This window comes from Martes martes (genome assembly GCF_963455335.1).
Source record: "Martes martes genome assembly, chromosome: 4".
In the NCBI taxonomy this organism is placed as follows: Eukaryota; Metazoa; Chordata; class Mammalia; order Carnivora; family Mustelidae; genus Martes; species Martes martes.
In genome coordinates, this window is record NC_137891.1 from 49,170,894 (window position 1) to 49,185,184 (window position 14,291).

Consider the following 14,291-nt stretch of genomic DNA (forward strand, 5'->3'; position numbering starts at 1 on the left):
AGGAGCAGAAGTGTGAATTTTACAAGCCAGAGTTGCATAGTATTTTCAAACACTTCCATTTCTAATATACTTTCATAGGAGTCAAGTGTCCTTGGGGGAATTACTTCCCTTGAACAAATGTGTTTGGAACCATCCAAATTTCAAATGAGTTGAGTGAGTGTGATAGAAATTTGTGGACATGTTGAAACAGAGAATATGTGCTTTTACTGGCTTAAATGTTTTCTCTGAGTTTCCAGCCTTCTCTACCTGGAAATGATTTAACTACAAGGGAGAATCTGATTCTCTGTTTACTGCACAGAGTTGATTCTCACCGGGCTAAAATTAGCTTTTAAATCACTGGGTTTTATGCCTCTGCAGCACACTTGGTCCCCTGGGACTGCATAGTTAGACTCGCTCTTACTCCTGCTGATTACCTGTGATTATCTACCTGGTCAAGTTGTCAGGTGGCTGCCATTAAACAACTTTGAATCTAAAGTAGTTCATCAGCTCTCCAGTCATTCATTCCCTTGATCCTAGATTTTATGCCTACCTTGCTTTATTTCCTTTTGTATAATTGGACTTGAGTCACCCCCAAATGGATGAACTCTTCTCCCAGGTTAACTAACACACCTTATTCAGGATGCTGACTTCCTGACATGCCCAGACAAGACCCAAATTAATTTCATGGCAGGAGACTTTCTGCATTTACAATTAGGATAGATTTTCCACTTCATGCAGCACTCCAAGGGCCTCCATCCTGCCAACATTTGAAAGTCAGTAAAGCAGAGTGAATGCTATGGTTTTCCCACCTCTCCTCTTTGGTTTATTTTCTGGATGTTTTGCCAACATCCACACACTTCCTCAGGTAAGGTATAGAGCTCCTGGAACAGAATATTCCTCAGGAAAAATTCTCTGGTCCTCCTCCAAATCACCCATCTAGCATCGTGCTGGTTTCTAACGTGGCCACATCTTTGATTTTCTGTCGCATAGTATGGGGCAAGAGTTATTGTCATTGTCAATGCCAAGCACAGAGGGAAATCCATTAGGGGAGTCCTTTACAGTAACTCCTTTACCAACATCTGAATTAAGATGTGAATTCATGTTGTAACTAATAGATACATAAAGAAAAAACGTGATGTTAAGTATCGAATAAGCCACTAGAATTTTTCCTGGTTAAAGTAAAATTAATTTTCACGAGAGAATTAACTCTTATTGAGAGTTTTATTACATGCTACAATAACTATTTGAAGAAGTTATATGTACCAACTCGTCAAATTCTTTAAAAAAAACCTCTCTGAGCAAGTATCATTATCATTCCTACTCACAGAAGAGGAGGCTGAGGCCAGAGAAATTAACTTGCTCGAGAGTACATATCCAGCAAATGCTGGGTGACTTGCACCCAGGCCTCCAGAAGACTGAACAGGGCTGTAAAACGCTTGCCTCTCATTTATTTACATTTTGATTCAACAACTACTAAACTTTAATCTCTAAGGCCTCGCTTTCGGCTATTAACATGGTCAGAAATAAGAATCCCTCATCATCTTGTCTTTTGTAGATAGAGATTAATCGTTGATATTAATCATTTGAGAAAAGGAAAAGGGGTGTTCTGGATTTTTAAAAACAAGCAAACAAAACCCCTCCTTGCTCTGCAACTGAACAGCAGGGCTGTTCATTTCAGTCATTTTTGTAATTATTTTGCTGCCATCTAGTGACCCAAGTGAAAATTAAAGACAAACATGATTTTGCCTTCTCATTTTCATTTTATATCTGTAAGTGCTAGCTTAGGGATAGTATTTAAAAATCATTAAATTTTCATACATTAAATCTGAAACATTTTAGAGTTCTCATTTTTTAATAGTTTTCTCTTTTTCTTAAAAGATTTATTTCCTTATTTTAGAAAGAGTGAGTTGGGGCAGCGGCAGAGGGGGAAAGGGAAAGAGAAGCTCAGACTCCACACTCAGCGGCTCAGCCTGAGCCGGGACTCGTGCAGGGCTTGGTCCCACCACCCTGAGATCAGGACCTGAACCGAAAGCAAGAGTGTGAGGCTTAGCCCACAGCACCCCAGATGCCCCAGTTTTCATTTTTTTTCTTATCTCTTCTCACTTGTTCTTCCTCTAATAAAATAATATTTTTGTGTATCTCTAGAATTCCCCTTTACTATTGAATAAGAAGACCTTAGAAGAGAAACTAAAGTCTAATTAATTTATACGCAGTCTCTGATGTGGTTTTGGCCTCTATGTATTTCTTTTTAAAACAATTTCGTTTGGTGGCAAATTTTTACATGTATCCAAACCAGTTAATAGCTGATCAGTTTCACCCTATTTATTTGATTACATAAATGAGTACACTTGGATGCTGAAACCCACATACCCTATGTAGAATACTTCCCATTCATCTACATAAATATTCACTGAGGGCACATAAAGAGTTTTGGGTCAGTAGTCATGAATATTTACTTTTTCATAAGTATATTGCCTCCCCATTGAAGGGGTAGGATTATAATATACTTGCACTCTCAAATCTAACAGTGCCCTATATTTAGTGAATTCTTATTGATTATGTGCCATTCATAGACTTTTAAGGATATAGCTATCTGAATATTCCGACATACTTAATTCAAGTTAGTTTCTGTTCTGTGTTCAAGTTTAAAAACGTCTACGATGATTATGTTCTAAAGAATAAAATTTGGCAGATGCTGAAACACGTCCAGCATGGCTCCTAGCCACGTCTCCTACACACGTGTAGGCTGTGTATGCCGCAAGTGCAATTGTCTGGAATCTTATGCATGATCGTGAAGATGATCCCTCCACTAAATAAGGACACACGTGTGGTTTCAATATTCTAATGAGCATGTATAATGACTCGGCATTGTGAGTGCAGGGAGAAATTGGAAGTTTTAAGTTGGGTGATAATTGTGAGCTTTGACAATGACTCAAAGCTGTCATCTGAAGCTGAAGAGAACATTTCCCAAGGAGGTCTAAACTAGTAAGATGAACAAAATCCAGTACTAGTCTTAATTATGCAGAGTAATTGGTTGTTCAAGACGATGAGTATTTGTCCTGGGGTCATCGGTGTCCATCACATCATCTATTTACCACATATTTACTGAGTGCTTACTAAGTGCCAGACTCACTACTAGGCAATAAGGGGAATAGTTTATAAGACTCACATCTATGCCCTCATGGAACTCATGGTCGAGGGAGATAGCCTCTCCTGATTGGACATTTTCTCCCAAAACAGTTCAAGCCTTGTTTAGCCTGCACTCTTGAATAAGGACCACTGTAGCTGGTATTAAGTTATATGTTCCTCTCCTACACAGAATACGTTTTGGATGCATTTTTCTGGTGCTTTAAGCATTACTAAGTAAGTACCCTGAGAGAATCAGCTTGTGTATTACCACTAATTGATGAAAGCTCCACACCTCCTAATTTCAAGGGATTTAATTAACACACCCATTTCGCACTGACCAACCTGGTTTTACTTCACCCAAGTGGTAATCTATTAAATAACTTGAGTCTCCTAGGGCTTTGTCACCTGACTTCACTTCCAGCATCACAGGACTCTCCTGACCCAATACCATTTTCATTCCTCAGAGTAATGAAATCACTGCTGTCATTTTCTAGTAAGTTAACATACTGGCCAGTCTTGTGATGGAATACATGTCAAAGCCACTAACTGCAAGATTAGACTTCATGTCTAAACATATTAAATGTTTTGAAGGTCTCAACGTATGGGGTTTTGTAGTATTAGACTAGTGTTATCCAATGCACATTTAGAAAAATAAAGACGTTAAAGCTACAGGCTGACTTGATTCCATGCCCTTAAGTAGCAACCATGGTATGGACCCCAGATTCCTAAACCCAACTTTGAGACTTCCGGAAACTAGTCCACACTCTCAAATACATGGCCACCCATTCCTCTTCTGGTCTGTGATTTTCTCCAAGGGCCCCTCACTGATTGTTAGCTGTTCTGTGAGAAATGTAACATTCGATTAAAATCAGAACCTGAGTCTGTTATCAACACCCTTCGGTTATAAAAACAAACTTACAAATTTTGCCATTCTTAGTTTTACTCCGTGTCTGTCACTCACGACCATTTTCTTCACTGAAAAACACAACACGATTTTCTCATTCACGTCTTTATTAGTTTTGATGATCAGTACAACTGCTTTCACTTCAAGTGCAGTCACTCACTCCTTCGTGTTCCACGAATTATTATCCCACCCTCAAATTAGAAAGATATCAGAGGCAATTTTTATATTAATAAGCATGCAAAGAAAAAAGTAGTAAAATTAAAAATAAATGGCCCTCCTTCAGGAAAAGAAAAATGTTAGGATAAAGTCAGCCATCCTTATGAAGAAGAAATTCAAACACCGGATCAAATGTTTTAAACTCCTCTGGTTGAATGTGTTTTCCTTTAATTGATAATCAAAACAAGATAATCCCTACAGTACTTAGAGTTGTAATAAATAACAGACCACTTGTTGGTTTTATTTAAGGGTTAAAAGGCATCATTTCTTTGCTTGGGGTGCATAGTCACTTTAACTTCTGGCTTACGTTTAATTGCTGTATGATCTTCATTCACATCCACTCCTACATACAGAAGTTTTCATTATTTCTTTAAGAGGGACAACTCAGAATATGAAAATAGTAAAACTGAAGTTCTGTGAAATTTAAGAAGACAAAAAAATGGTGCCCAATACCCATTTTTCTATATCTTTACTCTCCCACCTGTTTCTTCTTTGAAACCTTACTAACAACGCTTCTTTTGTAGGACAGGTGATTATTACAAAGGCCAAATGTTTTCATATTACGTCTTGTCAAAAGTAACCTTGGTTTCTCGGTTATTACACTCTGGCATTCATTGCGTGGTGTGGAAAGCTGAAATATACTTGGAGGAAGGAGCACCAAGAGGAGACAAGGAACCGAGCTCTCCAATGGCGGGTTTCCTTTCCTGAAGGGGGCAAGCTCCAGAGGCCTCATTTGAAGGAGGCTCTCACCACCCTGCCCTTGATGGGCTGTGGAGGGCGCCAGTTCCCCACCAGGGGCACTGGGGGCTCGTTCTCAGCGCTGGAGAAGAGGCTTCGCAGCTTTGCCATCTGCAAGGGGCAAGGGAAGACTGTCAGCATGACACTCAGACCAGCTGGACGCATTCGGTACGTGACAGCTAGAAATTTCTGGCTTTTTGGGGCACCTGGGTGGCTCAGTTAATCGTCTGCCTTCAGCTCAGTTCATGACCCCCATCCCAGCTCAGTGGGGAGCCTGCTTTTCCCTCTCCTCCCAGCTTGTGCTCTCCCTCCCTATCTCTGTCTCTCTCAAATAAATAAATAAAATCTTTTAAAAGTTAAAAAAAAAATTCTGAGTTTTAAAACAAAACAAACAAACCACGAAGTCTGTTGGTCCAGAGTTATCTGGTAACGAGTTCCTGTGAAATAGAAACTTTTTCTGTACTTTTCTTCGTTTGATATAGGATCACTATGCCCTCTGTCCAAGTGTTTCCTCCTGAATTCTGAAGCAATTATTTCAATTTGACGGGTCAGTATGAAGTATATGCTTTATGTAGGAGGGGATGACAATATCGGCATAATTGATAAGCTTAATTGCCTTCGTTGTATAAGTTTATGGAGTCTCTTTTTTTAAAAGACAGAAAGAGATTAGTCATACTATATTTAAAATTTTAAGAACATTTTAAAAGTTTTTTTTTCTTAAGGAAAAAGAATATAGGAAGTTATCATCAGTACTATACTTTGACATGAAAATGTTTTCAGCTTTCTCCTTAAGAAAATTTCATTCCTCTTTCAAAATATGTTTATAAGTGAACCTGACCATTAAATCTGATCTTTTGATAAAAGTGGTTGTGTATATACTTGAGTCTATAACTGGCAGAAATATGAAAACCCTGTCTTAAGTAAGGAAATGTACTAGAAAACTGACTTTACCATTAAAGTAGACATTCATGATCTACGGTGTGAGTTTCTGTGCTGTGCACTTGCTTTAATCTGTTCTTCTCCATATTTTCTCCCAGACTTTCCTTGAAAGTCTCTTTGATAAATGTTGCAAGGACATTCTTTAGATGAACACTAAGAAGGAAGTCCTGAGCAAAGATGTCAAGAGGTATTGGAAGCAGACAGACACTGGAATCTCAGCTCCTACACTTGGCTGTGTGATCATGGACAAACTACTTAACCTTTCTGAGCCACAACTTACATATCTATAGAACTGAAAAAATCGCATACCTCTCACAAAGATGTTAAATCCCTTCCGTTAGTATCCTGCTCCCCAGGCCTGTATTTACAATCTTCTAACCAGTACTTAGTAGTTGAGGGAGCTCCAAATTAACAAAGGCTAATTCATATTAATAATGTAAACCCTTAAGTGTTTCCAGAGCATAAACTCAGCCATTGTTCAGCATCCCAACCACCTTTAAATGATCTGTGTTTATCCTGGTACTTTTGGAAGCCAAGTTTTAGAAAGTTGAGCAAACTGTAATTAATCAAAGCAAACTCTGAAATGCCTGGTCATAGAGCTGGTCTGTAAGCATGCTTTTAGCAGCTGTGCATTTTCCATATATATCTTATACAGCCATTCAGCGATGCACATTTGCATGTTGTCAAGTCTCTGTCTGGAGCTGGGGCTTACCTGGTCAGAGCTCACGGTGATGGGCTCCTTCAGCAGGAGCCACACAATGCACTCCTCACAGGGCGGCGTGGTGAAGGAGCCGTGGTAGGTCCAGTAGTCCCGGCAGGCAGGGAACAGGCACGATGGGTCAAAATGTGTGAAGGGCGCCTCCTTGCCCTGGGGGAGGACAGGGCACAGGCACGATGAGTAGGTGCACCCACACCGCCCACCCCAATGGTCTTGCCATTTTGTGAGGATGGATATCAAATGCAATAAACAAAACAGATTTTTTTTTTTTTTTAATTTGGGGGTTGAACTCAGGACCCTGAGACCAAGACTTGAGCTGAGATCAAGAATGGAATGATTCACCAACTGAGCCACCCAGGCACCACAAGAAAATGGAACTATTAAATAAAGTTCATGCCTTTCAGAAATAAAAGTTAAAGGGGGAAGCCAGTTTATATTTTGACTTTGGCACAGTCAATGTAACATTTTATTCCCCATTATCTGTCAGTAGAACTACAATTCCTCACTTCTCAAGAAAAAGAAGAAAACTCACATCTAACTGTAACAGAAACGTTTCATATAAGTTAATGCTTAGGTACTCAATGATTAAAAAAAAAAAAAACAACAGGCTCACTTGAATATTATACTCAGAATACTTTGGTGGTAAAACTTAATAGCATTTGATTAGAATAGTTCCAAAGGCAATTAAAAGGAATCAGTTAATTAGAAGAATCTACTGTTAAGATTTAAAGTATGCAGGTATCACCCCAGAGAGAAAGGGCAGCACCAGGACCCAAATGTTTAGTACTTCTGCAAGTATGTATGTGTGTTGGGGGACAAGGGGGGTGAACATTCAACTTCTCTTGCATTCACTTCAGTAAGAAAGTCATTATCTGACAGACTGGGAATTTAATAAGCTGATATATGTAAAATTGCACTAAAAATTACAAACCATACAAATATAATAGCATTTGTTTGTGGACATAGGCTTAGTATATTCATCAGACATAGTAACAGATATAAAAAATACACTTGAAAATGTAATAATAGGGGCATGTGGGTGGCTCAGTCATCGATGATCTGCCTTTGGCTCAGGTCATGATCCCAGGGTTCCGGGATGGAGCCCCCCATGGGGCGGCCCGCTCAGCAGGGAGGCTGTTTCTCCCTCTGCCTGCTACTCTCCCTGCTTGTGCACTCTCTTTCTCTGAGAAATAAATCAATAAAGTCTTTAAAAAAAAAAAAGAAAGAAAATGTAATAATGAAAATTTGACGTACCCTGTTTTATGTTCTAGGAGGGAACATTATTTATTTTTACCTTTGTCTTAACTTTGTCCAGTGCATCAAGGAACAGCTGGAACTCGCCTTTCTCGCGTCCTATCTGTAAGAAAATCAAAAACCAATAATTATATCTTGCCCTTCTTCATAATTTATGACTGTCTTGAAAACTAACTTTGATCCATCCATCTGCAACTAGTGTTTACAAATCTGCCAGAATATCTTGTACTAAACAAAACATAAGTTTATTTCTCCCCCAAGATTTTAGGGTATATATTTTCTGAACTAAATTTAGACTCCAGGCCTCTGAAGTGCAAAACCACAAAATTATATGTTGATTTATTTCCATGTCCTTGATCTTCTCTCCCATCATCCTTTTTTTTTTTTTTACAGAATTCAAGCTAGGATGGACTCGATGTATGCAAAACTAAATTTATTGTCCAGTCTGGAGTGCAGACCCACTCCACTTCCTGTTGTGTTGCATTCAATCACTGAAAATTAACCAAAGAGTTCAGGACATAAAACAAATTAGGTCATTCAAAAAGAAAGAAGCTAGATTTTCACCTCTGGCTTAAAATCTAGATTGTGTTACCACCAAATTCATGTGTTAATGACACTAAGTCCCCTTTAAACCAAAGCTGGCCCAACAACACACGCATTCCGTGCGCTATGTTAGCCTGGGATCATGTGAGTGGTAGCCGCCCTGAGCTGAGGGGATGTCCAGCCAGGGACTTGGCATCCCAGCAGTTTCCAACATCAGCTTTTCTGGTTTCCAGTGCAACTAAAGTAGGGTAACAGGAAAGGATCATGCAACAAGGCTGACTTTGCCCTCCCCACTACCACAATAAGCTCTTTCCAAAGGCTCTGTCTCCATTGCCGCTCCACACGCCCACACACTCATTCTGGAGAGAATTTAGAAGTGTTAGGGGGACTGGAGTATGGCAAAAAGGACACTTTTAAGGGAGAGCTAAATATTTTGAGCTGATCTTACCAGAAATGTCTTGTCAGTTGAATGAATAATGAAATTCATTCCTCTCTCCCTTTTAAATAAAAGGAAGGAGGCGAAACACATGCTTTCCTAACCATCAATAAAGAACTAAATTTTGAAAGAAAAAGATGGTTAGTTTTTACCTCACCTTCAGAAAAATGCCAACCACAGCTATCCCATCAGGTTGCTTCAGAGCTTCTCCGAAGGTGTTATACTTTGGATTCCAGTGAACCAAATGAAGCTGAAACCATAGAATGCAGGTTATGAGGTAAATTTCTAGAGTCAGAAAATAAGTGTAAAAGTATTCACAGTAAACCAATAACTTTACAATTCTGTCGTTGCCAGACATTCTCAAAGGAAGTCAATGGAATTTGAAATATCAACATGCAACATTTTGCTCAAAATTTTAGTGGTTTAAATAAAAAGTGTATAAAGTTATTATAAGTAGATCTAGAACACTGTAATAAGCAATGATTGAAAGTTGAACTTAAACTAATTCTGTAACTTTGTTATGTAACTTTTCTGTGCCTGTTTGTATAACCGGTCTCATAGAGTTGCTGAGAGGATCAAATGAGTTAATATCTGTAAGCACTTCATAAATGCTAGCTATCCTTATCTTTTCTCTTCTAGTCAAGACCTTGGCCTTTTTTTTTTAAATTATTAAACCGTTATCCAGTTGTTTTTTTTTTAGGATTTTATTTTTTTGTCAGAGAGAGAAAGAGAGAGCACAAGCAGGGAGAGGGGCAGAGGTAGAGGGAGAAGCGGACTTCCCACTGAGCAGGGAGCACGTTGCAGGACTCCATCCCAGGCCCCTGAGATCATGACCTGAGCTGAAGGCAGATGCTTAAACCATTGAGCCACCCAGGCGTACCCGCTATCCAATTTCTTAATATAACCTTGAAAATTTTCATGCATGATACTAACTCACCTACACCCTCTTAACCGTCTAGGCTAGAATGTTCGGCAGTTTCAGCTCATGCTAAAAGTACTACAGCTCTTTTCACAACCCCGGGCTTGAAGTGGATGCTACTTTGTTGTTATTTTTCACTTCTCAGTTTTCACTTTGGGAGACAGTTGCTCCTACCTCTGCGGCATACTTGACTCCATCCACGGTGTGCTCAGAGCCGTGATCATCAGAGGAGCCCCAGTGAAGATGGAACTGGCGAAGCCGGTAGGGTCCAGTGAGAGGACCGCCCCTCAGCACTGCGATTCAGAGACGCTAGGTCAACAGTGAACTCGTGCTTCGTTTACAGACTCCTACCTTAAACACATGCTCTTAGAGCCGAGGTTCGATGGGCAAAGGTGGTCAGTCTGCTGGGTAGATGATAGGGTTCTCAAGCACACTGGTCTCTTTCCCACAAAGTCTTGGGATATGTCGGAATAAAGGACATCTCTTTTCTGTCTTGTTTTCTTTGCTTGTTTTATTATGCTTAAAATGTCAATTTAACATGACAACAGAAGTTCAAACAAAAGAGGGGCAATAAGGATGCAGACAGTCAACAAATGAGTCTGTTGTGTGGAGTGGTGGGAAGAACGTGAGGGCTGAGAGCCAGAGGGATGCGGGTTCAAATCCTAGCTAATTGTGTGATCTCAGGCAAGTTGCTAAACTTCTCTGAACCTGTTTTTGCAGCTCTGTTGAAGGTGATAATAATATCAACCTTTCAGAGCTGCCGTGAGGATTAAATGAGATTAAGGACTTTAAAGTCTTCATCACACTGCCCAGCACACCAATCACGGTGCAAATGTGAATTCCTTCTCCATATCATGCCTCCAGCTCCACTTTTCTTTAAGACTACAAGCAAGAGCTTTCATTCACTTCTAACTTGAACTGTGTCTGTTGGAATGAGGTAAAAAGGAAAATTTAGACATTTCCCAAGCGATCAATAAATGTGGACAGCCAAACGAGGTAATTCTTAGTAGCATTAATGTTTGAGTTTGTTGTCCAAATACTTCACCACATCACATTACTTTGATCTCACTTCATTCACCTGGGGAGTGATTTAGAGGTTCAAATATTTTCTGCAGGACATTGGAAATTACGCATCCCCCACCCCAAATCAAGATTTAGCAACATAAACTAGATCAAAACGGAATTCAGAATAGCTATTCCAGAAAAGATTGACCAACTCTTGGTGCTGAAATGGCAACCCGAAAGCCCATAATATAAATCTAAAACAACAGAGCTAGACTTGGGTGAGCTTAGTCATGTAGAAGTTAAGTGGTCTGATTCACAGCATTTTTCTGGTGCAAACACTAGAACAGTTACTTTCTGGTCATATGAGTCCAACTGATTAGGATAACTCATTTGGAATGGTCAATATTTCCTCATTTCTGCTTACAAAAATGGTATTCTCATGAGGCTCTATGAAATAGGTACTGTTTAATTTTGTCATTTATCCTTCAGAATGGAACTGATTTAAATGGAGAACGGGAAAAAAGTAACAGCAATATGAAATTATCGTTTAAGAAAATAAAATTTCTATAGTACTCATTACTTGGAGCCTCCTAGCAGGTAGGAATTATGACACTATTGCTCTCTACTATAACATTATTGAGAATATTTATTTATGTATATCGATAAGAATAATTTTAACTTTTTTACAAATGTGGTTATAAGAAAAAGTATTATTGTACATCAAGCACCAAAATATTAAAGGTAGATTCTTTCCTACCTCATTTACTTTGAAATAAAGTATTTCTAAGTACTGCTTTAATTTCATTGATTTTCTTAATAGTGTAAGTAAAGAGTTTTTTAAACATGGTGACTTTTCCTTTTCATGGCACAGAAATCACTACTCACGAAATTGTCAGGAACACTTCAAAAACACTCACCAAAAGGATTAATCAGATGAACCCCACTGTAGTCTTGAAGACAATGTCCTTGACTCATATAATGACCTCGTTTTTTCCCCTGGATTGGCCCCCACCCACATCCCAGGGGAAGAAAGTGTCTTCTTTGTTCCTTTGCTGGGTTCCTGGCTTTGTAGAATGGAATCTCTGCCACACAATGGGAATGGGAGCCTTGCTCTCCAGACTGTGTTCAGAAACCTCAGGTGTAGGCCATCCAAAAGGACATTCATTTAGACTCATTGCCATCACCTCTTCTCACTAATTATTACTATGTCATCAACCTCATTTTTGCCAATACAGGCATCGAAAATGTCCCTGTGCCTCTACCTAAGTGTCATACTTACTTGACCTATCGAAGGTATCATCAAACACAACCCTGCAGGTCTTCCCATTGTTCAAGATGCTCTTGCAAGAGCCAGGATCATAAGACGCTGACCAGGGCAGCAGAGAAGGGTCATGCTTGATGTCTTTAGTGTGCAGTTCGATGGGTGACTGGTTGTCTCCCTTGGCAATGGGATAAAGTTCATGCCAGTGGTCAGGACCTAGGAAATCAAGTTGACGGGACTGATTCATTTGGTGGCACATTCCAAGCCCTCTTTCTAATCGACTAAATCAGCAAAATACACAGAGGCTAGTCAGTGATTATGCAAAGGTCCTGGTTTTCAGTTTGGGCAAGACAAGGCTTAGCATTTAATACCTTTTCATTGTTTCCTTAATAGTGTACCTAGAAATTATAGTTAACTAAGCGTATTCCCCCTGCTTGCTCAAGAATACAACCTCGAAGGCTAATTTTTGAAATGCACTTCGTCACACGTTTTACCAATGCTATCTTCCACCATACAGCTGGAAGAAATAACCTGACCACATATGGTTTTCATAGCACACTCCTATTTTTTATTTATTCTTTTTTTTTTTTTTTAAACTGTGGGTTAGGCAGAAACCAGCAGGCAGAGCAAGGGTTCTTAAACTGACACCAGGTTCAGAGAGGTGAAGTGCTTGCCCAGTATCCTGGAATAAGGGACAATCAGAACTGGACCTCGGGTGGTCTGACTTCTAGGTCACAGGCAGTGTGATCTTGAGCAAGTTACCCAGCCTCTCTCTGCACTTCAGTTTCCTCCAGCGGAAGTAATAAGGGCTTGATACCAGGGAGAACTACATGAGATAAAGGTAAAAGGGTCAGCAGCTTCTGGCACTTGGTAAGTGCTCAGTAAATCTTGGTTTCCAAGGACTCCTCCGCCCATATTTTCCCACACACTCCCTAGAGTTGCTCGCTTTCTGTGCAATTCCAGGGGATCCTCCGACACCATCCCGGACAAGGCTGGGGTGCTGGGGCCGGCGGCTGCTCCGACTCACCGTTGTGGCTGGCGTAACCCCACTCCTTGGCCATGGTAGTCTTTGTAGGCACAGGACCGCAGCTGACTTCTCTCCCCCGAGTCGTGCAGCCTCCCTTCGAGCCCACGCCTTTTATATAGGTCCCCAACACACTGCATGGCCTTATTAGGTCAGCGAGGGTGGGGCAGGGGGGCTAAACTGGATTGGGGTGGTATTTGGGAGGCGGAGTAGGGAAAGCCAATGAATTCCGAGAGCTAGACAGCTGTCGGGCCTTGGGGGGGGGGGTGGCGGGGAGATGGGCGGAAGGAGGCCCCCACCCCCTCCCTACCCTCTCCAAACCTCGGCGCCTGGCTCTCCTACCTCTCCCACCCGCCTCCCGAAGCTGCCTGGCTTTCTAACGAGTGGCGCCGACGTGCAAAAATGCGGGCGACTTTTGCTACATCCTTCCTCCCTCTTCCAGGCTTTTCGTTGTTGATTTTGCGGGAGATCGGGGATCCGACCTGTGCTTAGCCACCAACTAAAATCTGCAGCCCCGCGGCACTTGCAGCCTCACTTCCAAGTTGCTTTAGGCGCAGGCTGGTTGTCTGGCTGCGGTCTCTGGACGCTTCTCCGAGTTTATTTCGCTCCAGCGATCCGATTACGGTAGCTGGAAAGAACGGGTCTGTTTGCCTGACCCGTGTTTGACTCCCTTGCAGGCAACTTGTAAAATCTCAGGGGCAGAGGATGGGAAGAAAGAGGCCGGGAGGGCAAGTTCTAGAACTCCGCTATCCTTAAAGAGATTGGCAATATCCTGTTCTTGGAACTGCGCCAGGCAGCATTTCCCAGCCTAGCGGATTCCTTTGGTCTGCAGGACGCTGAGGGCTAGATCTCTCAGGAGAGCTCCGGGAATCCAGGAGAGGTCTGCATCCCAGGTTGACGTAGAGCAGGAGCCTGGGACTGACTTACCCCTATTGTGTGAGCTGTACCTCTGCTCACAAAAAGTGGAGACTATTCTGGAGTGTTGGAAGGCCACAAACATAAAGTGAGTCATAGTGTTTAAAATGCAGGACCTCGTTCCCCAAGACATAATGAGAGATTAGAAGAAAAGGAAGAGGAAAGACTTCCAGAATTGTTTTGTATTTTTTTTCTCCCCACTCAAGTTGTTTTACAATACGATGACCCATGCAAAAGGAGAACAGAACTGGCATATCCAATGTGCACATGTCAGAGATATATTTTTAAATGTTGTTATGGTTTACATTGAA

General features: G+C 40.9%; 1 protein-coding gene across 1 annotated transcript; it reads right to left on the reverse strand.

Moving 5' to 3' along the window:
• Nucleotides 1-4,034: 4,034 nt before the first annotated feature.
• CA3 (carbonic anhydrase 3) lies at nt 4,035-14,016 on the reverse strand. Its single transcript, XM_080802602.1, has 7 exons — nt 13,069-14,016; nt 12,060-12,257; nt 9,950-10,068; nt 9,014-9,106; nt 7,918-7,980; nt 6,618-6,773; nt 4,035-5,077 (listed from the first exon to the last, which is right to left on the reverse strand). The coding sequence occupies exons 1-7, from the start codon at nt 13,100-13,102 to the stop codon at nt 4,958-4,960; spliced, it is 783 nt and encodes a 260-aa protein (XP_080658728.1). The 5' UTR covers nt 13,103-14,016; the 3' UTR covers nt 4,035-4,957.
• Nucleotides 14,017-14,291: the final 275 nt, after the last annotated feature.

Bases quoted from the DNA above. Each gene is read 5' to 3' on its own strand.
- CA3 (XM_080802602.1), bottom strand. From the start codon at position 13,102: ATGGCCAAGGAGTGGGGTTACGCCAGCCACAACG. The intron at 10,069-12,059 runs GTAAGTATGACA...TCTGAATCGCAG, and splicing joins TGATACCTTCGATAGGTCAA to TGCTGAGGGGCGGTCCTCTC. The intron at 6,774-7,917 runs GTAAAAATAAAT...GTCCTCCCCCAG, and splicing joins TGGACAAAGTTAAGACAAAG to GGCAAGGAGGCGCCCTTCAC.